Source organism: Ambystoma mexicanum, chromosome 1p (genome assembly GCF_040938575.1).
Source record: "Ambystoma mexicanum isolate Mex_15411 chromosome 1p, UKY_AmexF1_1, whole genome shotgun sequence".
Taxonomy (NCBI): Eukaryota; Metazoa; Chordata; class Amphibia; order Caudata; family Ambystomatidae; genus Ambystoma; species Ambystoma mexicanum.
The window spans coordinates 224,352,471-224,379,681 of record NC_090921.1 but is presented as its reverse complement, the minus strand read 5'-3'; the positions used below and the strand labels follow the sequence as shown (position 1 = coordinate 224,379,681).

At 52.0% G+C, this 27,211-nt stretch overlaps 1 protein-coding gene across 1 annotated transcript in view; it reads left to right on the top strand.

Annotated features, from left to right (window-relative positions):
• STAG3 (STAG3 cohesin complex component) overlaps window positions 1–27,211 on the top strand; it is a 2,261,782-nt gene that overhangs the window by 333,056 nt on the left and 1,901,515 nt on the right. The window contains exon 7 of the mRNA XM_069646424.1: window positions 20,731–20,935. Coding sequence (XP_069502525.1) covers window positions 20,731–20,935 — 205 coding nt within the window. The remainder of the gene's footprint in view (window positions 1–20,730; window positions 20,936–27,211) is intronic.

Genomic DNA, 27,211 nt, shown 5'->3' with positions numbered 1-27,211 from the left:
ACCAAGCCCTCTATCGAAACGGTTGCGGCGGCCCTGGCTCAGCCTGTGGTGGCTGCACCAGTGGTGGCGGCCTCAGGGCCCAGAATCTCCCTGCCTCCTCGGAGGGAGTCTTCCTTTGTGCCCATCGATAGGACCCCCGTGAAACCCTCCGTGGGGAAGAAGAAGGGGGGGCAGGGCGTCGTCGTAGAGTCGGCCTCGACCTCAGAAGAAGAACTGATCGAGGTCTTAAGCCACGGCCTAGGCGTGGAAGAAGGCCAGCCCGTCGGAATGGACCCCGACGCAGGTGACGACGACGACATCGTCGAGGATACCGACGGGGCCCCTGCTCGCCCGTCGGATTCCCCTCTGCCAGCGCCGCAAGACAACTCGGCGGCCATTTTGTTGGCCATACAGTCCTTATGCTCCGAGATAAGGACGAGGCTACCGTTACCGACGGAGGAACCTCTCCCGTCGGGGGATCCAGAACCGGGACCTTCTGGTGTTCCCCCTACCAAGAAAAGAAGGATCCATCCACCACCTCCTTTTTCAACCGTCGCGCCCCTTCCAGCCCTCCTCCCCGTCCACCCGAGGGGATGATACGGGGACTGACACGGCAGCGACGGGTACGGACGACGAGGCATACGACGAGGATTTTCCGTCGTCGCCTCCCACCAGGGCCTCTCCGCCCGACGAGATCGGATCTTTCCACTCCATGATCTCCAGGGCTTCCGAGCTTTTCCAACTCTGCCCTGAGGAGAAGAAAAAGGAAGGCTTCCTTTATCAGCGGCGCGAGGCCAAGAGGAAGACGGTCCTCGCAGTGCCTCTGTTGGACGACATTTGGGATGAGGGCCTTTCCCTCCTCAAGAACCCTTCCACGACGCCAGCTAGAAGAGACCGGTACGAGAAAAAGTACCGGGTCCCGGACACGGCCCCCCTATGCCTCCGGGCGCAGCCTACCCCGGACTCCGTCGTCTCCGCGGCAGCCAGGAAGAAAGCGGGGGGGGGTGCGGCCTCCACATCGACTTCCCCGCCGGACGGCGAGGGAAAGAAATTGGATACTATGGGGCGTAGAGTCATCTCGTCGGCAGCGACGACGATTAAAGCGGCCAACGCCTTGGCTATCGTGGCCCGCTACGACAGGGAGCTCTGGTACAAGATGGCTCCTCTGCTGGATTTTCTGCCGGACGACAAGAGGGCGGAGGCCCTTGAGATCCTGCAGGAAGGTGAGGTGGCCTCGGACCACGCCATCACCGTGGCGACGGACATCGCCGACACTGGATTCCGCCAGCTGGGCACAAAGCTACGGACTTCCGGCAGGACGTCCAGACCAGAGTCCTGGACATGCCCTTCGACGGGAACAACCTGTTTGGGAAGACAGTGGACGATTCCCTTCAGGCCATCAAGGCGGATACTGAGACGGCCCGGGCCCTTGGAGTCCTGCAACGACGGACGCCCTTTCGGAGCGGCGGAGGCAAGGGCGCCTCCAAAGGTTCCGGCGGCGGTTTCGCTTCCTACCGTCAAGCGGCCCGCTCGTCGTCGCAAGAGGCCTACAGAGGACGAGGCAAGTCTAGCGGACCCCGCCGTCGTCGCCAAGGAGGTCAAGGCGGCAAGGCCGCGTCCAAGCAGGATTGAACCGGCCTTGGGGTCGGGCCCCCACCGAAGCACCCCGGTGGGAGGCCGGCTGGCGGGCTTCGTCAGCGTGTGGGAGTCCATCTCCACCGACCGTTGGGTGCTGGACGCCCTGGCCCGGGGCCACGCGCTCGAGTTTCAAAGAAGGTGCCCGCGCGTCCCCCCCGTGGCCAGAAAAGAACTTCACGTCCCTCAACTTCTCCTGGAGGTAAAGGCGATGCTCAGAAAGGGCGCCATCGAACTCGTCCCAAAGAGGCTTCGGGGCTCCGGAGTCTACTCGAGATACTTCCTCGTGAAGAAGAAGACGGGAGGATGGCGCCCCATTCTGGACCTGCGACGTCTGAACAAGTTCATCAAGGCGCAGAAGTTCCGGATGGTCACCCTCCAGCACGTCCTGGGTCAGCTGGAGGAAGGAGACTTCCTATCGTCATTGGATTTGGAGGATGCCTACTTCCACATTCCCATCCTAAAGGGGCACCGAAAATTCCTCAGATTCGTGGTCCAAGGGCGTCATTACCAGTTCAAAGCCCTTCCCTTCGGACTACGGTCGGCACCCAGGGTATTCACCAAGTGCCTCGCACCGGTGGCGGCGCAGCTGCGCCGCGAGGGGATTCACGTCTACCCCTACCTGGACGACTGGCTCATCCGCGCCAAGACGAGGGAGCTCGCCGTGGTCCACACGGCAAGGACCGTCCAACTCCTCACGGACCTGGGATTCTCCGTGAACTACGCCAAATCCCACCTGGTGCCCGCGCAAGTCGCACTGTTTCTGGGAGCGAGGCTCGACACAGTGTCTCTTCTGGCCTCCCCGTCGGAGGAGAGGACCAGGACCATCTTGGGCAAGGTGCAACGGATGTTGGTGGCCGACGCGGCCAAAGTGAGGTCCATCAAGTCCCTCCTCGGGATGATGTCTTCCTGCATCTACCTCATTCCCATGTGCAGGCTCCGGATGCGCCCGTTGCAAGAATTCCTGGATGCGCGCTGGATCCAGACGACGGGCAGCTTCGAGGAAAGGATCAAGCTCGACGAGAGTTTCCGACGAGCGATACGGTGGTGGGGCACCCGCGCGCATCTGACGGCGGGCATGGACTTCCAGACCCCAGCCCACCAGGAGACTGTGACCACGGATGCCTCCCTGGAAGGGTGGGGAGCGCACACCGAAAATTTGCACGCAAGGGGACTATGGCTCCCGACGGAGAAGTCCCTGCATATCAACGTCCTGGAGCTCCGTGCAGTGTTTTGGGCCCTCAGGTCCTTCCTTCCGTCCCTCAAGGGCAAGGTGGTGAGGATCTTCACCGACAACACCACCACCATGTTTTACATCAGGAAACAGGGCGGAACCAGGTCCCCAGCGCTGTCCAAGGAGGCTCAGGACCTGTGGCATTGGGCCGTCGCCCAAGGGATTTTTCTGGTGCCGTTTCATCTGGCAGGGATAAAAAACACCATCGCCGACTCACTCAGCAGGGAGCTACGCTCGTGCCACGAGTGGGAACTACGGCAGGATCTGGTGGATCGCCTCTTCCGACGGTGGGGCACACCCCAGATCGACCTGTTCGCGACGGCGACGAACACCAAGTGCCGGAGGTTCGCCAGCAGGTTTCCCCAGACGAGGAGCATGGGCGATGCTTTCTCGTTCCCCTGGGAGGGCCTGTTCCTCTACGCGTTCCCTCCATTGCCTCTGCTAATCCGGCTCGTCAACCAGCTCAAGAGGTCACGGTGCAGGATGATCCTCGTCGCACCTGCGTGGCCGAGGCAGATATGGTTCCCGGACCTTCTGGACTTGTCAGCGTCCCCGCCGATCAAGCTGCCGGCGGACGCGGATCTACTCTCCAGGGTAGGAGGCGCCATCCTCCACCACGACCCGAAGTCGCTGAACTTGCAGGCCTGGCTCCTGCAGCGCTAGAGTTTGGAGGATACGACATACCGGCCGATTGCAGAGAGGTTCTTGCAAAGGCCAGGGCGTCCTCGACTCTTAAATGCTACGGACACAAATGGAAGAGGTTCTCTGTCTGGTGCCACGCACAGAAGATTAACCCTCTACGGATTACGGCTCCCCAAGTACTGCCGTACCTGCTGACGCTGGCCAAGGCTGGTCTGGCACACGCGTCCATCAAGATTCATCTTGCTGCGATCTCCCGATACACCAGAACCACGGGGCGGACGTCCTTGTGGTCTCATCGTCTGGTGAAAGAGTTCATGAAGGGACTGTTCAGATCGTTCCCGCCGGTGAAGGCTCCGGCCCCGGCGTGGGAGCTCAACGTGGTGCTGACCAAGCTCATGGGACCTCCGTTCGAGCCTCTGCACTCGGCCCCGTTGAAGTTTCTATCGTGGAAAACAGCTTTTCTTGTGGCCATCACCTCCGCACGACGAGTGGGAGAGATCCAGGCCCTTTCCTGCAAGGCCCCGTACTTGACTTTCCACGACACGAGGGTAGTGCTCAGGACGCACCCCTCCTTCATGCCCAAGGTACCGTCGGACTTCCATCTCAACGAACCCTTGGTGTTACCTGTGTTCTTCCCGTCGCCTTCGTCGCCGGCTGAGAGGACTTTGCACTCGCTGGATGTAGCTAGAGCGCTGAAGTTCTACGTGGACCGCACGAAGGGTTTTCGGAAGACGTCACAACTCTTTGTGAACTTTGGACCTGTCAATCAGGGGAAGGCTCTCTCGAAGGCTTCCATCTCCAGATGGCTCTCCGGCTGTATCATGTACTGTCACCGGTTGGCAAACCGACCGCTGCCTGGCCGTCCGAGAGCCCATTCCACCAGAGCGATCGCAGCTACCACGGCGTTCCTATCTGGTGTGCCCCTGCTGGACATATGCAGGGCTGCTACGTGGAGGTCGACGCACACCTTCACGAAATTCTACTGCGTCGACCGGGATTCCAGGGAGGAGTCCAGGGTCGGCCAAGCAGTGCTGCGCAACCTGTTCGCCTGAGGTGAGCCTGGTGAGGAGGTAAGATGCTTAATGTTGAGTTGATGTGATGCTTAATGTTGAGCCTTTGCCACCTCCCGTGGTTGTGCATGTGTGTACTGCTATGTATTCTTTATTCATGAGCATGTGAATCCATGCCAGACCCCATGCTGGAGAAGGAACAAGTTACTTACCTGTAACTGTTGTTCTCCAGCATGGGTCTGGCATGGATTCACATGCGAACCCTCCCGCCTACCCCTCTGCGGCTCTTCACTTGGTCATACTGCCACTTCACGTGCTTCCAAATCTGAAGATGGCTGCCAGAGGCGGTGCTTAGGTAGAGGGCAGTCATTGGCTGTGGTCAGTATGACGCAGAGACCAGTGATTGGTTATTACTACGAAAGACAGATCAGAAACGAAACTGATACTGGTTTTTTCTTTACCGAGGATTCCCAGCCTGACGACGGGGAATATTCATGAGCATGTGAATCCATGCCAGACCCATGCTGGAGAACAACAGTTACAGGTAAGTAACTTGTTCCAACACTATCCTTATCGTGACGTATAGTGTACCCAAAATTCCTCGTGTGCCAAGGTCCCTCAGATTGTTTTTTTCCACCCAGATAACTGCTCACCCCATTGCGGAGCTCTTCATAAGAGACATCGTTTATCCTTGTTTACCGACTTTGTCGGTTTATTTCCCCTAAAGTCATTTTGGCGGTGCTTCAAGATACTACGAGGAAGAATGTCTGAACTTTTGATGGTGGTGGACCTCTACGCCGAAGATCCGGCAGCAGTCATCCACCTGGCTGGGCCCTCTTGTCGGCCTACAGAGTAGGGAGAGTGGGGTTGGGGTGGTCATATCTTTCCCGAAGTCTCTCCTCTTTCCCCCTCTTTACCCTCTAGGTCTGGTCATCTTTTTTTATTACCTTTCGCTATGGAAAGGACACAGTTTAGGCTTTGCTCCTCTTGCAGGGTCAGATATCAGTGGAAGGACAAGCACGAGAAGTGCAATAATTGTCTACCCCTTGGCCACGAGGAAGCGCGGTGCGCGGCTTGTAGACTCCTTCGACCTAAAACTCTTAAGGAGCGCCGAGTTTGGATGTGGGCCTCCTACGGCATGTCACGGGCTGGATCTTCTTCCCACCCCCACCCACCGCCGCACCCGCCGAAAGTGATGGGGGCACCAGTGATGACCAAGAATCCGTACCGGATGCCATTGACCTTTGACATACCCTTCGAAGTCCGCCACGCCGCCCGTCCCCGACCCTTCCAGGCCTGACTTAAGTCACACTACAGGGACAACACCCGGTGACAGGGGCGTACAGAAAAGCCTCTCTGATCCCCCAATTTCGACGGGTTTGTCGATACTGGTGAAAGCGTCAACAGGACCGCCGAATGTTTTGACTGTTTCGACTGTTTCGCAGATCAACAGCCTTCAACACATCTGCAGCAGCGTATTGCGACTGGGCCTTTGAAAATTAAGGGCGCTACTTCAAAATAACATTTGGAGGCGCAGCACGCTCATGCGATGCATCAACGCCCTCTAAAGCCCTGATAGGACAAAAATCTACCGTTGGGCTTTCTAGTCAATCGCTAGGTGGAAAACCTACCGCTAGGCCTCCTTCTACCGCTAGGCCTACGGCACGCCCCGATTCACCAGACATTGCTGAAAGTATCGCAAGGATCACTTCGGCAGTGGGGTTGATGCCTAAGGAAACGTCGAAATTCAAGGAGCGTGCCGCTGACACTTCTGAAGACGTGCAACAGCACCCCGATGCTTGCGAAGACTGAGGATAGTTTGGAACCTTTATCTAGCGCTATTGCTAATACATTTCAGCTCCTAAGGCAAGAAAATGAAGAATTTCCACCTTTTGCACCTTCTGGTTCATCTAAATGGTGCATGGACCACCTGGAAAGGATTGTTGCTCTCAGAGCACCCTACACCCAAGAGACCTTGTGAGGATCTTCTTTCTATGTCAACCTTAAGATTTCCTGGAAATTTAGTATCTTCTCAGGACCATTTAATTTTCACCCACCCTGAGGACAAAATTCAAATGGACACATACCAAGATATCTATGAGGAAGAGAATACCTTCCTACAAGACTATACTGCAGATGACCAAGCGGATGCTACGGACAACTGGGCGGACACTCATCAAGTTGATGGAGCCATAGGCACTCTCTACTCACAATCAGGACACAGAAGTCCTATGTGTGGACTCCCCTCCTTCCACACCGGCCTGCCAAGCTTCACCAATAGACTATCAGATGGCCTTTAATGCAATCTTAAGGAAGGCAGCTGATCACTTTCAGATCGCTACCCAAGAAGCCATACCTGAACAAGATTTTGTGGAGGACTAGTGGCCAACCCTTGTTCGCTCATCTGATGGAAATGTCCCCCCCCTCCTACCCCCTCTCCCTGTAAAACTACCCTGCCTCAGGACAGGGGGAGACCCTACACCCATGCCCACAAACTCTGAATTTAGCAGCCTGGCTCCTGAGGTCATAGAGTTTGGACACCTACAGCTCCCTCAGAGATGCATGAACATACTCTGGGAAGCTAGGAAACCTAACACGCGCTATTGCTATTCCAGTGAATGAAAACGCTTTGTCATCTGGTGTAATGCCAAGGGCGTCAATCCCATCGATTGCTCACCCACACACATTGTGCGGTACCTAACCCATTTGTTAGACTCAGGCCTGGTCTTCAATTCCCTAAAAGTTCATCTAGCTGCTCTCTCAGCCAAAGCCATGTCACAACAGAAAGTGTCATGGTGGAGAATACCGGTTACTAAGGCTTTTATGGAAGTGGTTAAGAGAATCCATCTCCCCATTTCTCACCCAGCTCCTGGATCGGATCTAAATGTGGTTTTAACCAGACACAAGGGATCTCCCTTTGAGCCGATGCATAAAGCAAGTCTAAAAGACCTTACTTTCAAGACAGCCTTTCTAGTGGCTATCACTTCTATTAGAAGGATTAGCGAACTACAGGCCCTTTCTGTTATAGACCCATTTGTTATAGTCCACAGGGATAAGATGGGTTCTGCGCACTCATCCCAGATTTGCGCCTAAATTCATCTCAAAGTTCCATGTGAACCAATCGATCAAACTACCCACTTTCATACAGAATCCTACTAGCATGTCCGAAAGCCTACACACACTAGATGTGTGCAGGGCAGTCATGTTCTACCTGGAAAAAACGAAACCACTGAGGAAAACAAACCAGTTTCAGTGGCAGCTGGCAGAGAAGGGGATCCTGTCTCTAAATCAGCTATCTTAAAGGGGATTGTCAAATGCATCACACTGTTACACTCTTGCTAAGAGAACTGGCCTTCAAGCCTAGAGCACACTCCTCTGGGCACTGGGGCTCCCATAGCATTCATTGCAAGTGTTCCCCTAGAGTCCATTTGCAAAGCAGCAATCTGGAGTTCTGTACACACCTTTACAAGACACTATTGCCTAGACACTTATTCTAGATCTGACTCTCGGGTGAGACAAGCATCATTAAGGCATCTTTTCTCTACTGTTCCTTCTCATAACCCACCTCCAACTCCGGGTACTGCTCGCTAGTCTATGCACAGCATGTGATTCTAAGCAGAATGAGCATCCGAAGACCTACATTACTCACCGTAATAGCATTTCTGATGATTGTATCTGCTTGGATTCACACGCGCTCTCCCTGCATCCCCGCTCGTGGTGGAAGGAACATAGACGTCTATTTTCTCTCTTCATGTATTCGCTCACTGGGGCTCCCTCACAGCACAAAAAATACAATCGGAGGGACCTCGGCGCGTGATGGATTTTGGGTACACTACACGTCACGATAGGGATGGTGTTACAGACACGTATATGCCGACATCCTCTTTCGGTCCCCGAAAGACAAGATGCAATACTCTGCGGTTACCACTGGAAATCGGACCATATGCACAGCATGTGAATCGAAGTAGATGCAATCATCAGAAATGCTATTCCGGTGAGTAATGCATGTCATTCAGCACTCACTGTATTCAGTCTAGATGAACCCTGCTTCCGACCCACGCGCCAGACTCCTGAAACACACAGCTGCACACCGCTGCACTCTGTGCTTTCTGTGGGCATTTGCTTCTTTTGCTGACACTACCTCTAGTGCCAATCCAAATGCTAGCAAAGACCGACTCAGCAGCTTTTTGTCTGGAAAATAGAAGGTCCACACGGCTAACACGGAACATGGAATGCACAGCTACACATCACACACAAATGATGACTAATGGTAGTGGGGTCAGTTGCCGATGAATATCCAAACCATTGGAGCAACTTCTGGACATGGAGTACCTCATTGGTGAGGCCTTCTCCACGTGGCGATGGCGGATGCCAGTAAGAATACTCTTGTTTATGTCTTGTGCCAAGTGTGGCCTCAAACGTTTTCGTAGAAGATCGGCATACAAAATGTCTTTACTGCCTGCATCCGGACCACGAAGTAGAGCTGCTCCATCTGCTAGGAGTTTTCTTCTAAAACCCAGAAAGATTGACACTGATGGTTAGCCTCATGGTTGGAAGAAGGTGAGAAGGCCTTGGTGCGAAGTCATGCCTCAGCCAGGGTTGCCAGGCCTGAGCACAAAACTCCCTCTAACAAGAGGTTGAGATCCTTTGAGGATACTTCCTGTGGGAAGAAACCTGAAAAGTGCCATGCAACTGAGTCGCACGGTTCAACTACCCCTCCGTCGACGGCTGCCAGGGCTCCATCTAAATCTTCCACCCTGTCGTCTGCCCCGACAGCGATGAAGGGCTTGTCGACAGTATTGTCCTCCACAATTTTTGTCATTTGAATTTTCTTTTCGACATATTAACTGGATACCGTCGTCCACCACGGTGAAGGCCACACCGATGACCGTAGTCTCCACTAAGTCGTCATTGGCGGGAGCATCGTCGTCCAGCCGCCCGTCCACGCGCTAGCACAGTTCTATGATGAAACGCAGCTTTCATTCTGACAGCTACTCCGTTGACCCAGTCGGCCACTGCATCAACTAGCTGTATGACCAAAATGGTTATGGCCTTGTCATTACTGGCCATACGGATCCAATCATCTCCTTGGTCTTTGTTCACCACCATAGTATCCAGAGTTGCACTGCCTCCTAGGCCGGCTCCTATGCTTCCAACCAAGGATAAGTCTGATTTCACACTGGTGCCCATGGCCACAGCGGCACCACCTGTCAAGATACTACAGGGGGGGTAGCTTATCAGACAACCTTTGGAGGTTTCAGTTTAGGATTAAGTGGAGATAGAAAGGGATCCGGACCTTATTCTACCAGCTCCTCGACCACCAGAACAGCCTTCGGTCCCTAGACCATTTATTCCGGTCCAAGTACTGTCTTCATGCCCTGGACCACTGACTCCAGCTCCTCCTGCACAGACCGACTTGTCACAAGGCATTTTATCCACTTTGCAATCTCTGGTGAAAGAATTGCAGCAGCGACTACCTTCTCCAGCCCCTGAAGGTGCCCATATGGGTAGTCCCTCTCGCCAACCAGGAAATCTGAGGCTTCTCGGCCTCGGCTGCTTTAACCAGTGTTGGAGCATTTCTTGCACCCAGTGGCTCTAACAACCACGGACACTGGCCTGTACAGACTTATCTAAAGGTACCTAGGCTACCAATGAGTTCGACTTGGTACCGGCAGATGCAAAATCCCTGATGTGGATCTACCCTCCACAAGTACACCGCCTGATGAGATAGGGTCTTGTCACGCCTTGTTGATGCACGCTGTTATGCTTTTTGACCTCTTTATTGAGGAACAGAAGGACACTGTGCTGACCATTCCCCTTGACGACATTTGGGAGGATTGTCTCATGGTAATGCAGAAATAGTTTTCAGCACAGCAAGGAACTCCTGGTGGCAACAGTAAAGACACACAAGTGATTACAGTTCGTGTGTTTTATTAAACTGTATATGCGGGTTGGAAAAAATCCTAACCTAAATCTAAAATGGTAGCAAGCTACGACCATCAAATCATCCAGTCCTAGTGGCGTCGTGTCAAATGAAAGGGCCTACACTAAGAAAAACCTATTGCCTTATGCTTAATACAAACGGAGTGTGTGATAGGATTCAGAGGAAAGAAGTGTTCACAAATAATAAGTCAGGATGCGGTCGTCGGGGTCCCCCTTCCCCACGTTTTGAGCACGGGACAAGACAGGATTCCGGAGCACAGCACATGCTTTCCCAGCACGAGACTACAGTTCCGCTCTCTGGTATCGGGACCTTCGGTGGTTAAGTCTCTTTTCTACAAGAAGTCTCTTGCCTCCGAGGAACTGATGTTTTCCAAAAATAATGAACAAAGTTCCTTTCTGCTTGGGTGGTGCCTTTTCACCCCTGGTTCCCCCTCTTCCGGACTCAGACTCTTTCCGAATGTTAGCCTCCCTCCGTCGGGTTCACTACGGCTTTCAAAATAATCTCCCCTGTGACTTTCATAAATCTTAATGTCTTTTTAAACAGTTCACTGTGGACAATTCTCTGCCGGATTCACTCTCTTCCACTCACTATTTATTGCGACTTCAGGCTTCGACCCCTCTATCGGTATCTCTCCGTCTGGTTCACTCTTGCCCTCTTGGCCAATCATATATTCGAGGGGATTGGGTCCTCCGACGTATTCCATATCTATGACAGGTAATGTCCACAGCTGTGCTGCTTCGGAAAATCTTTGGCGTCTGCGTCCTGCGTTGATGCGCCGTCCCTGAGGACCTCCTCCGACGGCCGATGTCACCCGATGTGATAAGTAGGACGCACGACACCCATAGCCTCAGTTCCGTTTTTTCCGTGAACGTGTTCGCTTCGTGAATCTCGGTACGCCTCGACTCGTTGGAGTTGCGGTTTTCTATTCTCGGTTCGTTGAACCTGTTCGGTTGGTTGTGAAGACATGTTCGTGGCGATGTCTTTCTCATCTTCGACCCCGCGTCCGGGCTTCAAGAACTGCAGGGACTGTGGGTCCAAGATGTCAGTCACAGACTCGCACGACGCCTGCTTCTGGTGCCTCAGGGGGGCCCGCGATACGGACGACTGTCGACTGCCAGTCGCTCACTGCAAAGGCCTTGCGGGAACACAAGAAGCTGTCGGTAGGCCGGGTGTCTAAGCCCCAGAAGTCGAGGTCTGCAGGGCTTTCGACCGATGACTCGAGGGGTGACTCTCCACCTCGTCGTCGGAAGTCCGGTGGGTCTCCTTCCAGGAGTCGGTCTCGCCACTCCTCCGCCTCTTCTAGGCATTCCAGGAGGCGCCGGCATAGGTCGCCTTCCCCGTCCTCTTCCGAGGACTCCGCCCATCGGCGGGTGGCTTATCCCTCCATGCAAGTGACACCGGAGGAATGGGCACTGGTCCGTCCGCGCCTCCGAGTGGGGTCAGTTGGCACCGGTCGAGAGACACCGCCGGTACGCCTTCGGGCTCAGGTGGTCGGCACGGCTCGCGGGAGAGGTCCTGCTCAGACAAGGGTAGCCGTTCTCGCCATGCCCGTTCCAGGTCCCGGTCCTCTACGCGCTCGAGACCGCGTGATCCTGTGCCATCTTCGAAGAAGACGTCGACGCCTGTGGCTCCGAGGTCGACGACTATTTCTCTCGAGGTTCCGTCTTCGAGGGGGTCGTCGGCGCCCAGGTTGTCGAGAGACACGCTCAGAGCTCCGGCTTCGAGGACTGTCGATGCTGCTGATGCTGACGGCGCTGCAGCTGTCGTTGACGCCGATTCGCTCGCCCTCGACGCCTTTTCTGTCGACGCCGGCGCCTTTCGAGGCGGTGGTGTCGGAGGGGCCCCGTGGCACGGGGTTTGCCCCTAGAAAGGCTATGGCTAAGGTCCGGCACTGCTTTGGTCCGCAGAGGTCTTCCTTTCCCCGCCTGGAGTACATTTCAGAGGGTGATGAAGGCTCTGATGGCGGCCTGGTTCCGGTTCCAGATGACCTTATCTCGGGCCATAGCCAGTTTGATGACCTGAGGCAGTGGCTGCATGCCAGTGGACTGGACACCTCTCTGGAGGTGGAGTTTTGTCGGCCGGAGCCTGGCACTCATGCCAATTCTTCATATCGGCGCCTTATGTCTCGGGTTACCGAGTACTTGGGTTGGTCAGCTCCCCCAGGGGAGTTCGTTCAGGATGATCTCAAGGACATCCTTGATCTCGGTCCACCCACTGACCCGGTTTTGCCTTTTCATATGGCTCTGCAGAGAAGGTTGGCGGCGGCTTGGACTGCTCCGGAGAGTCTCCCGGCAGTGGGCAAGTCTTTGTTGCGAAAAAACCGTCCAGCCAGTAGCGACCCCTTCTACTTGTCTAGGCACCCCACTCCGGAGAGTTTTGTGGTGCAGGTAGTTACGGCCCCGGCCAAGCAGGCGTCGTATCCTACCATCCCTCCTGATAGGGACGACCAATGTTTTGACGGCTGGGCGAAGAAAGTGTTTTCTTCGGGGGGTATGGCGCTTCAGGCGGCCAACTCCATATGTGCCTTGTCTCGTTTCACGCACACTCTGTGGAACTGTGTTGCATTAGCGGCTGATCATATTGCCGAAGGAGACGAACGGGATGGTTTCCTTGCTATGGTTCAGGATGGCAAGGATGCTATGTGTGAGGCCGTTCAGTCGGGTTTGGACTTGGCGGATTGTGTCAGCCGGTCCATGGCGGCGAGCACCGTAATGCGCAGGTTTGCGTGATTGCGGAAATCTGGGTTCGCTCCTGATGTGCAGTCCCGGCTCCTCAACATGCCTTTTGACGGTGAACGCCTTTTTGGCAGCAAGGCTGATGAGAGCCTTGAGAGGTTGCAGACCTCCAAAGCTGCAGCGAAATCATTGGGTGCTGCAGTTCGCCAACCTCCGCCTTTTCGTCCTAGGGCACAGCAATGGAGGGGAGGTTCCTTTCGCTATTACTCGTCCTTCAGTAAAGCGAGAGGAGCTAGCAGTCAAAGAGGCCATCGTAAGAGTGTCAGAGGTGGAAACAAAGGTACTCGAGGTGCCAAGGTCGCTCGGGCAGTTGCCTCTTTGCCCTCAGGCAACGCCGCAGCCGCTACCACTCAGTCATGAGGCCAGGTCCCATGGTTCGCCGGTTGGGGGAATGCTGGCGCAGCATCTTGTAGAGTGACAAGCCATTACTTCGGATGTGTGGGTTCTGGAGATCATAACCCACGGCTACTGTCTTCCTTTTCGGCAGAAGCCTCACGACAATCCACCAGGGAACCTCTCTTTGAAGAGTCCGGATCCGCTCCTTGCGCAGGAAATTCAAGCCCTGCTGGAGAAAGGCGCCATAGAACTGGTGCCTGTAGCGGAGAGGAACAAGGGATGGTATTCCGCTTATTTTTTGATTACGAAGAAAGACGGGGGATTGAGGTCCATCATGGACTTGCGCGGTTTGAACAAACTCCTCAGGAAGGACAAGTTCAAGATGGTGACTTTCTCAAGTCCTCCAGGCCCTTCAACTTCAGGACTGGTTGGTGTCGCTCGACCTCAAGGATGCTTACTTCCATGTGTCGATCCATCACAAGCACAAAAAGTACCTGAGGTTCACTGTTGGTGACTCGCACTTTCAGTTTCGGGTCCTGCCGTTCGGATTGACCTCCGTCCCGAGGGTTTTCACCAAGCTCATGGTGGTGGTGGCAGCGCATCTCAGGAAAAGGGGGATTCACGTCTACCCCTACCTGGACGATTGGTTGATCAGGGGGAGCTTTCCCGAGCAAGTCCTGGATCATCTGTCCGTCACCTGCCACTCCCTTCACAGGCTGGGCTTCTCCGTCAATTTAAAGAAGTCCCATTTGACACCAACGCAGCGGCTCCAGTACATCGGGCAGTGTTTTCCTCCTCAGGTGAGGGCTCTTCACATTCAGCAGATGGTGCACAAGTTTCAGTTTGCCCAGAATCTCCCAGCGTCCGAGTTCTTGAGACTGCTCGGCCTCATGGCATCCTGCATTCTTCTAGTGCCAGAGGCTCATCTGCGGATGAGGTCTTTGCAGTGGGCACTCAAGCTCCAGTGGTCTCAGTCCTCCGGCAGGCTGTCGGACCCTGTTCAGGTGCCGCCCTCGGTAGCCCGGGACCTTCTGTGGTGGGCCGTCGAGGGCAATCTGATGAAGGGGGCCCCATTTTGGCTGCCCTGGCTGGAGGTGACGATCGTGACGGACGCATCCCTCACGTGATGGGGAGCTCATGCCAGCGAGTTGACAGCGGTCGTTGGTCTCCGTCGGAGTCCAGACTCCATATCAATCTGTTGGAGCTGAAGGCTTTTCTGCCGACTGTGCGCGGGAAGAGTGTCCTGATTCTGATGGACCACACGGTGGCCATGCACTACCTCAACAAAAAGGTGGGGGGCAGGGTCACTTCCGCTGTGCAGGGAGGCGATGCAGCTCGAGTTCTGGGCCATCCAGCAGGAAGTTTCGATCTCGGCAGTTCATCTGGCCGGAGACGACAACGAGACGGCGGACGCTCTGAGCAGGCAGAGCACGATCTCTCACGAGTGGGAGCTGGCTCAGGAGATTGTCCTGGAGATCCTCGCTCTTTGGGGGGGGACCCCTCAAGTGGATCTCTTCGCCTTCAGTGTCAGCCGGAAGTGCGAAAGGTTTTGCTCGCGGGAATTTCCTCCAAAAGGAGCCTTAGGAGACGCGTTCTTGGTGGAGTGGTCATTCCCACTGCTGTACGCGTTTCCTCCAGTCCCCGTCATCCCGCAAGTGTTGCGGAGGTTACGGAGGTTCGGTTCCCGGATGATCCTCATTGCTCTGGCGTGGGCCCGGAGGACGTGGTACCCGGACCTTCTCGACTTGTCCATCTGCCCTCCACGTCGTCTTCCCTACCGAGACGATCTGCTCTCACGGGCGGGGGGGTCAGGTTCTCCATCCAGAGGTCAGATCCCTCAATCTTCACGCTTGGCTTCTTTGAGGTTGAGGTATAAGGATTGGGACCTCCCTGAAGACGTGATGGAGGTGTTGCTCTCGGCCAGGCGGCCGGCAACAAAGTCTCTGTACCGTTGCCGTTGGAGAAAGTTCTGCGACTGGTGCAGAGTTCAGAATGTGGATCCTTTTGAATGCGACATTCCCATGGTTTTGTCTTTTTTGCTTTCTTTGGCCCACAGGGGCTTGCAAGTGGGGACCATTAAAGGTTACCTGGCGGCGCTGTCCATATTGAAGTGCTCGTCTGAAGAGTATTCCTATTTTAAGATTCCTTTAATTTCGCAGTTTTTGAAAGGGCTCACTAATGTGTTCCCTCCGTCACCTTTTTTGGCGCCAGGTTGGGATTTGAACCTTGTTCTTAAGTTTCTTATGGGTGCTCCGTTTGAGCCTTTACATTTTTGCCCTTTGAGGCTGTTGACTCTGAAAACGGTGTTTTTGGTTGCGGTTACTTCCGCTCGCAGAGTGAGTGAGTTACAGGCACTTTTAGTTAAGCCACCCTTCACTGTGTTTTACAAGGACAGGGTTGTCCTTAGAGTTCGTCCTTCTTTTCTTCCGAAGGTGGTTTCGGATTTTCATTTGAGCCAGAAGGTTGTTCTTCCAGCGTTCTATCCTCCTCCACATCCTGGTAAGGAAGAGGAGAGAGGCTCCATAGGCTTGATCCTCGGAGAGCGTTGAGCTTTTATATTTCGTGCATGTCCCAGGTCAAAGTGGACGATCAACTTTTCATTGGTTACGCTGGGAAGCGTTTGGGACAAACTGTGACGAAACAGACTTTGTCTCGGATTATTTTAGCTATCTCCGAGTGTTACCGCTTGGCGGGTAAGGACCCGCTGACTTGCGGGCCCATTCTACCTGAGGAGTGGCTGCGTCTACTGCCCTGCAGAGGGGAGTTCATATTCGTCACATCTGTGATGCAGCCACCTGGGCTTTAGTACATACTTTTGTACGTCACTATTCCCTTGATTCCGTCAGAGGGCAAGATCTGGCCTTTGGCAAGGCAGTTCTCTATTCCACAATTTGATTGGGCATGCTAAATTTGTATTCTAAATTCTTTCCCACCTCCTTGCTTGGTACTGCTTTGGGAGTCTGTCATAGATATGGAATTCGTCTGAGGACCCAATCCCCTCGAAGAACAAGTTACTTTCTTACCTGGTAACGTTCTTTAAATGGGATGGTCCGACGACTTATTCCATATCGCTCCCTCCCTGCCTTCCCCGCTGCAGAATTTCTTATGCGATTGCAGCTTGCGTTCTGCAAGGCCTTGTGTGTTTGACTTTCATAAAACTGGTGGCACACGTTCTGGGAAAAAACTATAACTGATGCTATGGGCGTCGTGCGTCCTACTTATCACATCGGGTGACGTCGGCCGTCAGAGGAGGTCCTCGGGGACGGCTCATCGACGCAGGACGTAGACGCCAAAGATTTTCTGAAGCAGCACAGCTGTGGACATTACCTGTCATAGATAGGGAATACGACGTCGGACCATCCCATCGAAAGAACGTTACCAGGTAAGAAAGTAACTTGTTCTTTCACGGTAATGTTCCAAACAGTTGTTTTATTCAAAATCTAGTTAACATATGTAGTACAAGCACAGATTTAACATTTACTCGAAAAACCAGTGTGCAACATGGTATGTTTTATTTGCTCTGAATTGTAATGATTGATGAGGACATGTGTTTTCTGATACCTGACAGTCTATTAATGTGTCCAATTTGCTTCCCTTTGCGCTCCCCAGTCAGCCTATTAGGCTCATTCAAGCATGCCGTCACCTCGAGTCAGCTTATGTTTAATTCTCAATATACGATTGGATAACGATTGAATGTCCTTGGGCTCTCATTGTAGAAAATGTTAGCCTCATGCAAACATGCCACTATATCGCCACTACACATTAGTCGCAGTTTGCAATGGTGGGTGCAGTGTATTTAATCATATTGTCTTCATGCATCCCTCGCGCTTCAGGCTACACATGGGGCCGCTCCTGGAAACATGCTAGGTGGAAAGAAATAGGCTCCTGGAACGACAAGGTTACACTCATCACAGAGTTTCGACTATCACTCAAGTGGTGGAAACATCAGTAGCACCTGACTCAGAGTGCCCCCTTTTCGCCCTCCAGCCCATCAAGCCACCATAATTACCGATGCCTCTCTGGAAGGTTGGGTGGGCGCACACACAGGTCAACTCTATGCCAGAAGCCTCTGGCTACCGGTCTTCAAGGAACTTCACATCAATGTGTTACAGCTCCGGGTAGTGTTCTGGCCTGTCTGGCCTTTTCCACCCCAGTTGCAGGGCCACATGATCCGCATCTTCACAGACAATACTGCCACCATGTTTTACATCAGGAAGCAAGCAGTGGGGGGCCCACTCTCCCGTCTTTTCCAAAGAAGCGCAATAACTAAGGGCAATGAGCGATCACGCAAGCGATGTTCCTCATTCCATTTCACCTGGCTGGGATCCACAACACCATCGCAGATTCCCTCAGCAGGGAACTGCGGTCTTGCCACGAGTGGGAGCTCTGTCAGGACCAGGTTTTCCGACTGTTCTCAAGATGGGGTTAGCGTCAGATCGACTTGCATGCAATGGGGAACAATTCCAAGTGCCGCCAGTTTGCCTGCAGGTATCCTCAGAAAGAGAATGCTAGGGGACGCTTTCTTCATCCCTTGGTTCCTATACGCATTCCCACCTATTCCGCTCGTTCTAAGAGTACTCAAGGCACTTAACACGAGCTGGTGCAGGATGATTCGGATAGCTTGGGCGTGGCTGCGGCAAATTTGGTACTCGGACCTACTCCATCTGCAGGTAGCGCTGTGCATCAAGCCTCTGCCTCTTCCAGACCTACTGTCTAGGGAAGGAGACCCATCCTTCATCACGACCCAGCATCCCTGAAGTCGATGGCCTGGATACTGCAGAATGGGAATTTGATAATTCCAGATACCCTTAAGATTCTGGTCAAGTCAAGAGCTCAATCAATGCTCTCTTGCTACAAGCATAAGTGGAAGAGGTTTTCCATTTGGTGTCAATCTCAGAAACTTAAGCCTCACCTTATTAAGGCTGCTCAAATCCTACAGAACTTATTGCCATTGGCAAAAGTTGGCTTATCACATGCTTCAATAAAGGTTAACGTGGCTGATATTTGTTGCTACACTCTGACTGCTGGCAAGCCTTTACTATGGTTGCATAGGCTTGTTCAAATGTTTCTCAAGGACCACACTCCACGTGGTTTTCCCTAAACTGATGGGCTCTCCTTTTGAAACTCTGCACGGGGCACTGATGAGGTTTCTATCTGAAAACACTGCTTTTCTGGTTCCTATTACATCAGCTAGGTACTTTGGAGAACTCTAAGCTCTTACTTGCAAATCACTATATTTGGTTTTTCATCAATCTAGGGTGGTGCGCACTAACCCTTCGTTTATGCTAAAAGTTCCTTCAGCATTTCATCTCAACGAAGCCATAAATCTTCCAGTGTTGTTCGAATCTTCTACCTCGTCGGCGGAGAGAGTGTTGCATTCACTGGACGGTGCCCTTAGGTTGAAGTTTAACGTTGCACGCACAAAAGACTTTGCAACTCTTTGTTGCTTTTGGGAAGGAGAACGCTTTGTCGAAGTCCATCTCCAGGTGGCTATCTGGCTGCATTTCACATTATCAACGACTTGCGAAGAGGCCTGGCCGCTAATGCAGCGTTCCTGTCCAGTGTGCCCATACTAGACATCTTCAGGGCTGCTACATCGAGGTCTAGCCAAACCTTCACAAGAATCTACTGCCTCAACAGGGAGGAGTCTTGTGTCGGACAGGCAGTTCCGCACAACATTTTTGCTTGAAGCAAGTGTTTTAGAGGCGAGTTACCATTCCTTCTGTAAGATCCAATGCTGGAGAAGGAACACGTTATTTACCTGCAACTCCTGTTTCCAGCATTGGTATCTTACATGAATTCACATGAGACCGTCCCCCTACTCTCTTTTGTTCCTACTGTCATTTTACTGTGCGCATTAGATGTGGATACCAGGGGTGGAAATAAGGAGGATGGAAGCCATTGGTTGGGGTAGTATGACTCAAAGTAATAGCAATGGGCTATATAAGTGACTAGAAATTTTTATTCTTAAGCGTTACGCCAAAACTGCTTTAATTTTAACGAGGATTCCCAACCTGATGGGGAACATTCAGAAGTATGTGAATCCATGTAAGATACCAATGCTGACAAACAGGAGTTACAGGTAATAACTTGTTCCTTGTCCGCTAGAGTGCCCTCCAAGTGACTGAAAATGGAAGCTGCTGTTTCAACCAGTACGGCTGAAACTAGAGTTTTTATCATAGCAGGACATTTTCACTGTCACGTTTGAGACACTGTCTTTGAATCCTACAGCTTGCCTGTACCACCGTACATTCTGCAGAAGTGCTGATTTTAAAGAATGCATTACAAATGCCAAAACAAATAATTTTCCTTTACAGTATCTTACTAATTGGTGTTTTTCAGTCGATCCCCACCCGTTTCATCGGCTTTCCTCGGAATTAAATATAATGAAGATTTGAGCTATCTCTTATGCTATAATTTATTTTGATTTAAACTGTATTCCACTTCACTTGATCTCCCCATTCGCAAGAGATGTGTGCTCTGCCAGCACGACTATGAAAGGCAAGTTGCTGTTGGTTACTACAGAACAATTGGGCACCAGGTCTAAAACTCCTCTTGCGCTTCTCTCCATTGTTTGCTTGCTTTAGTTTAGATTATAGGTGCATGGTGACGGATGAGTTGAGGCGCTGAAGCTAATTTGAACCTGGATACATTGCGCTGATTATTTAGATTGATTGATATCTACACAAAGGTTTTAACTCCAGTGGTGTTTTGGTGGTTGGTGGTCATAAGTGGTCAGCCGACACGTGTTTCGACACCACAGGGTCCTTTTCAAGGCTACATTTAAAAAAAAAAATTGCAGAGTGCTGGTTAGCCATGCACTGTCGCGGTACAGCACTCGGCCTTACTAGGCCAGCAGGAAAACTTGCAGCCCATGATCCATAAGACGTGACAATTTATTTAAAAAAATGTATCCTGAAAAAGAACCCTGTGGGGTCGAAACACTTGTGAAACACCAATAAAACCACACTGGAGTTTAAACTTTTGTGTAGATAGCAATCTAAATAATCATTGGAGGTATCCAGGTTCAAACTAGCTGCTGTTGGTTTCTAGCCTTATGGTTATTCCAACTATGGGCAGCCATAGATTCTTGCACGCAGTCAGATTTGTCACTCAAGCTCTTAACATTTTCGTAACTATTTTTATGATCAACTGCTACGACCAAAGTAGCAGAATTGACGAAATGTGACAAGTTCTCAACTTGTTGTTTTGCAGGAGTCTGCTGATTATCCACTGTCTATGACCAGCCTTCCCTGGAAAAAGTTCAAGGCAAATTTCTGTGAGTTCATTCATACCCTTGTACGCCAGTGCCAGTACAACATCATCTACGATGAGTTCCTTATGGACACGCTCATTTCTATGCTAACTGGCCTCTCCGACTCTCAAGTGCGTGCCTTCCGTCACACCAGCACCTTGGCAGGTAGAGTCCTTTCCTTTGTTCTGACATGCCACCAAGTCTTTTCTGTGTGACGAAAGATTGGCGTGCTGTTGGCTGTGTTCGACCTTTTCTGCATGCAGGGGTTGCATGCAGTGCTGTCTAAGAATGCAAGTTAAGAATATGTAGTTTTCCTATGTCCCTGTCTTTACCCTATGCTATTGAGACATCTCAGCCTGCACTTCACATTAAGGACTACCCCTTTGATGTAAAGAAATAATTGCCTAAACATATATCACAATCCTGTAATGACCTCAAGGGATTTTGGCGGCATCAAAACCCACAAGCCAAGGTTTAATTGGTTTAATAATTCTACCAGAACTCCGAGATAGTGTTCTTTTGCTCCTGGAGTAACTTGGGCACCAAAAGATATTTGCAGGTGAGAAGGAACCAAAAAACCACTGAAGTGATTGTGGCGACCTATCCCTCCCAGCCTATGAATGTCTCAGGATTGTTGTATTTTTTAACTCCTGCACTCTGAAGTGGCCGCACATGTGAAACAAGTATTGGCAAAGCAAATAGTTTTGGGCTTTTACTGCGGTTCCTTGCATTTTGAATTTATAGGCACCAGGGTGCAAATAGAGTGCATAGTTTCAAAGGAGGATGAGATAAGGGGTGTGGGTGTTTCAGAGAATGAGAAGGAATGGGAATAGAGCAAGGGAGGAAATGATTGAGAGAGGGTGCCTGTGATGCTGGAATTGCATCTGAGGGACAGGGCCTCTGAATCCTTGTCCTTTTTCTGTTTTTACCGTGTGTTCTGTTATGTTTTCTGCCCCGGAGTCCATGTGGGACTCCTGGCAGTGCAGCTCTCTTTTGGTTTGGTGAACAGACCCATGGGATACCCTTATGGCACCCATGGGTAGGGGTACAACCCTGTGCCCCTAGTGTATGTTTTTTGGCACCTGTGGGTGGCCCCAGAGCAGGGTATGGGCTGGTGGCAGCTCCGTGCTGAATTTGACAGGTGCTCCGGGTGTCCTCCATTTTGGGATACCCTGGCCCTGCCATTTGGATCTGTTGATTCCTGATAGGAAACAAGATGGCCCCTGTGGCCTCTTGCTTTCTATGGCCTGTTAACTTGTTTTCCCAAAGTCCTGGGAAGCCCTGTCTCTGTCCCTTCCCCCTGACTGGCTGTTGGGTGGAAGCTCCATGTATGGTATTGGTGTGAAGGCCCAGCTAGACTGGCTGGAGCCTTCCCAGTGACTATGTTGTGGGTACCTCCTGTGGGTGGGACCTGGGTGAATGGAGTGTGTGACCAATATACACTTCTTGTTGTGGTTGTCTGGTTTCTGGCATGAGAGACAAAGACTGAGACAGCCCTGCCCGAAACTGGCCTGAATGCAGTGTGTAGTGTTGAATGGCTGGGTACTTGTCCCAATCCACATTCCTTGTTGTGAGTGTCTGGAAGGGAGGAGTGTGGCCTGAATGCACTGTGTGCCTGATTGGCTGACTGATTGCATGAATGGCCTGCAGTATGATTGGCTGCTGAGTGTGTGCCAGCAGCGTGGATGAGAGAGAGGATAGTATATCTGGGGACCTCTCACCACTGGAAAAGTGTTCAGAAGGGACCTTTGGTTGAGAAGCGACCATTGTGCTCCTGAAGCAGCCAGGGAGCTGAGTCTCCACTCTACGAGTAACTGGAACTGCTGATCCTCGACGTCCAGCTGGAAGAAGAAGACTTGCTGTGGCATTTGCTTCGACCGATCTGAAGGCTGACGAAATCGTCGAGGGCTGACCCGAGAGAGGACCTGGTAAGGCGCCCTCTTCCTGTGCTCCGAGGGACCATCGAGCACCGCTCCATCTTCGCCGAAGCGCCCTGGAAGACAGACCCTCGAAAGGCTGTCTACCCGAGACGGGACCGCTGAGGAGATCGAAGTGAAGCACCCAGACATCGACGCCGTCGAAGTCCATTGCCGTCGACCAGGGTTCGCAGGTTTGTGAAACCGCTGGAGGCCCGTCGAAGTTGTGTTGCCCAGCCGTGGGAACCACTTGACGCCGTGCCGCCGACGACCGGAGCCGTCCGCTCCTTTGCCTAAGAACATTCAATCGAAGGACTCTCTCGACCGCATCGTCGACCGCTTATCCTGCCGGAGAAAGTCGAGGACGACCAACGCGCCGAGGAGAAACCTGCCGGTGGGTTTACCGCCACCCGACGACCTCAAAGACTCGGACGACTCGACGCCCTTGCTGGGTTTCCGTCTCTACAATCTTTGCGGTCCAGAACTATGGTCATCGAGGTGCCCCGCACACCTCCGCCTTGCAGGACGCCGACGCCCCGACGCCGACGAGCACCGCTCGGACGAAGCTGCCGCCTCTTCGACATCGGTCTACCTCGTTTGTCGACGGACGTTCGACGCCCCGTGCCTCCCGCTTGAAAGGGAAGGCATTCAAGAAGGGCCGTCGATTCCCCGTCGCCGAACAGCGAGTCCCTCGACGTTTGTCGACGCCTCTTCGAGGAGCTCGACTCCACCAGGTACATTGGGGGGGTAAAAACCTTATAGGAGAGAATAAGACTTGCAGAGCAATATATGGACTGGGCTTGTGCTATATCTGTCTTTACAGGTTGCCCAGGTGGGGGGATCTCCACACAGAACTGTGCCTAGTGGTAGGGGTCAGTATTCTGCCTATTGCTCAACCATCTTATTTTCTCTCCTCTCTCTATTGCTGTTTTCACTCTATTGGTCTGTGTGATATTGTACAGTATTGTTCATGCACTTCAATGAGATCTAGGGTGGTACCACTTTAGGATTGTAAATATTTGTCATTGTAGATTTTGCCAGAGTACAAAGTGAGTTATCATGATAAATGTACATAACCTTAACTTTTGATTATATAAAGACTGTGTTCTAACCAATACAGAGTGTGGATATTCCTTTGTGGGGGCTTGGGGGATACACTGTACTTAAGAACCAGCCTGCATCACATCCTGAGAAGCTAGGCCTTGATTGCTCGACCATTGCTACCGAATAGAGAATCTTGGCTGGGGTCCCCTGTGCCTCCCCTCCGCCATATAGGGAGCGGAAGTACAGACACCCCCCACCGGTCGTTGAGGCCCATCTCTCACAGTGCCATCGATGAGCAAGAGGAAATGTGAGGGAGGTTGAGAATGAGAGGATAAGAAATAAAGTATTAGTGCGAGATGCAGGATGAGCGGGTAGAGAGTCTGAGTGGGTGTGGTTGGGGGTAGAGCGAGGTGGGTGGGGGTAAATTTGGGGTTTGGGGGGGTTGAGTGGGGGGTAGGGTGGGTGGATGTGGGTATAGAGGAGCTAGTGTGGTAAGAGGTAGAGAGTGGCAGAAGGGGTAGTGTGGAGGTAGGGGTAGTGTGGAGGTAGGGGTAGTGTGGAGGTAGGGGTAGTGTGGAGGTAGGGGTAGTGTGGAGGTAGAGTGGTGGGGGGTGAGGGTAGAAGGAGGTGGGTGGGGGTAGAGTGGTGGGGGGTGAGGGTAGAAGGAGGTGGGTGAGCATGGAGTGGGAGAGTTTGGGTGTGTAGAAGGAGGTAGAGAGTTCAAGTAGGGTGGGTGGAAGGAGGTAGAGAGTGGGGGTAGGGTGGGTGGATGTGGATATAGAGGAGATAGTGTGGTTAGAGGTAGAGAGTGGCGGTAGAGTGGTTAGAGGGTGGGGTAGTGTGGAGGTGGGGGTGGGGGTTGGGTGTGGGGGTGGGTGGGTGGGGGTTGGGTGTGGGTGGGGATAGAACAAGGTGGGTGAGCATGGAGTGGGATCGGGATCTCCCTTGTTTGGCCGCAGGACTCTTCCTGTGGGTGGTTCGGGTCTTGAATAGGCTCGCCCGAGCCTTGTCAGGTTGCAGAGCGCGTTCAGAGTTCCGGGAAGTTCGTGGTTCCAGGGTTAGCTATAAACAAGCAATGTAGGGGGGGGGGGGGGAAGTCCAGGAACAGGTAAAAAGGCAAGGAAGGAATTATGAGGATCAAGGAAGCAAATGTAGAGAGCAAACACACGTCGGGTCACTATCGGAGATAGCGTTGAGACGCACGGACCCGCAAGGGCATGACCAATTTATAGTACGTGCTACGACGTGAATGCCAGTGCGTAGCACAGAGCTTGGTACGGCCATGTTGGGAGGAACAAGGAGTACAAGCCCTTCGTGACAATGACCATGAGGTCCAGAAGGGGCAATTTCGCCGGGTCATGACAGCATGCCCCCTCCGAAGACTGGTTCCTCCAGGCTTGCCTGGGTGAATAAGATGGAATCTTCTGAGCAAACGAGGGGTCTTTAAATTAGAAACTGGTTCCCATGTTCTCTCGCTAGGGGGGTAGCCTTTCCACTCGACCAGATATTGTAATCGACCCCTTCTATACCTGGAATCACATATCCTAGACACCTCATATTCCAACTGGTCGTCCACAACAACAGGTGTGGGTTTGAAGGGTTTTCGAGTAGAACTAACGTAGGGTTTCAACAGGGAAGTATGGAAGACTGGATGTATCTTCTTCCAGGAATCCGGGAGCTTAAGTCGGAAGGAGACGGGATTGATGATCTCCTTTATAGAAAATGGACCATAATAGCGAGGAGCCAATTTGTTTGGTCGTAGATGTCGAGGTAACAGTTTCGAGGCTAGCCAGACTTGATCGCCAACTGAATAGGAAGGTGATGGTCTTCTCTTAGAGTCCGCATATCTTTTGGTTCGAGTCTGGGCCTGTTCTAACTGATCCTTGGCCTCTCTTTGTAAGTCGATCAGCGTCTGAATCCAAGAGTCAAGGGTAGGTACCGGAGTAGATTCTGGAAGAACTGATGGTAAAACAGACGGATGATAACCTTGACTGCAATAGAAAGGGCTGATCTTGAGAGCTGAATGATCTGAGTTATTGTAGGAGAATTCGGCTAAAGGTATAAGGAGAGACCAATCTTCTTGAACCTTGGTGGCAAAATAATGAAGATATTGTTCCAGGGTTTGATTTACTCGTTCCGTTGCCCCATTGGTTTGTGGATGATGGCCTGAAGAAAGGGCACGTTGGATTCCTAGAACACGACAGAGATGTTTCCAGAATTGTCAAATATATTGAGGTCCCCGATCCGAAATAATCTTGGAAGGGAGGCCATGAAGATGAAAAATATGTTCCAGGAAAATTCCAGCAAGTTCTGAGGAAGATGGTAGTTTATACAATGGTGTAAAATGAGCTAGATGAGTGAACAAGTCAATGGTTACCATGATGGTTGTATATCCTTGGGAAGGTGGTAATTCAACAATGAAGTCAGTGGCAATAACTTCCCAGGGTCTGTTTGGCAAGGTAGGTTGTAGAAGCAGACCCGCCGGCCTCTGATTATCGTATTTGTTCCGACTACAAATTGCACAGGTCTTGATGTATTGAACTACACTGGACTTCATCCCTGGCCACCAGAACTGTCTTTATGTAAGACGGAAGGTGTTGGTTACCCCTCGATGGCCGGAGTGAAGAGTATCATGGCATAGATTCATTACCTTCTGTTGAAGTTCTTTTGTCGGAATGACCACTGAATTGTTCTTGAATACATATCCTTCCTTGATTGTCAAACGCCAGGGATTCTTCTCGGATATGTCCTTCCAGAGTTCAGATGATTGAGTCTGTACTCTGATTTCTTCCAGGAGATTGATCGCTTGAGCTACAAAGATTGTAGGTGGAAACATTTTAGGATAGATCTTATCCTCCAAGGGAACGTAGTCGGGACGCCGAGAAAGGGCATCGGCAATCATGTTTTGCGGTCCAGGAACATATGAGATTTGAAATTGATATTGAGCAAAGAAGTAGGCCCATCTACTGTTCCTGCACTCCATGGATTGTAGGACCTGAAGATTTCGATGATCAGTACGGACTTGAACTGGATATTTAACACCCAGGAGTAGATGTCTCCATTCAGTGAAGGCATGACGAATGGCCAATAACTCCTTCTCCAGAACTGAGTAGTGAGTCTCACTGGTAGTCAGGGTCCGTGAAAGGTAAGCAATGGGATGTTCCAACTTATCGGATTCTTGTTTTAAAACTGCTCCTATGGCGTAATTGGAGGCATCTGTTTCCACTGGAAAAGGACGATTTATGTCAGGTTGGGCCAGGATGTGGGCCTGAATGAATTCTTTTTTCAAGCGTTGGAATGCCTTGTCTTGTGGTATAGACCAGTTGAATGGAACGTCTTTCTTCAGGAGATTAACAATGGGTTGAACAATCTCGGAAAAGGTGGGAATGAATTTCCGGTAGAAATTGGCAAGCCCCAGGAAGGACTGTATTTGTTTTACAGATGTTGGGGCGGGCCAAGCCAGTATGGCCTTCACCTTTGA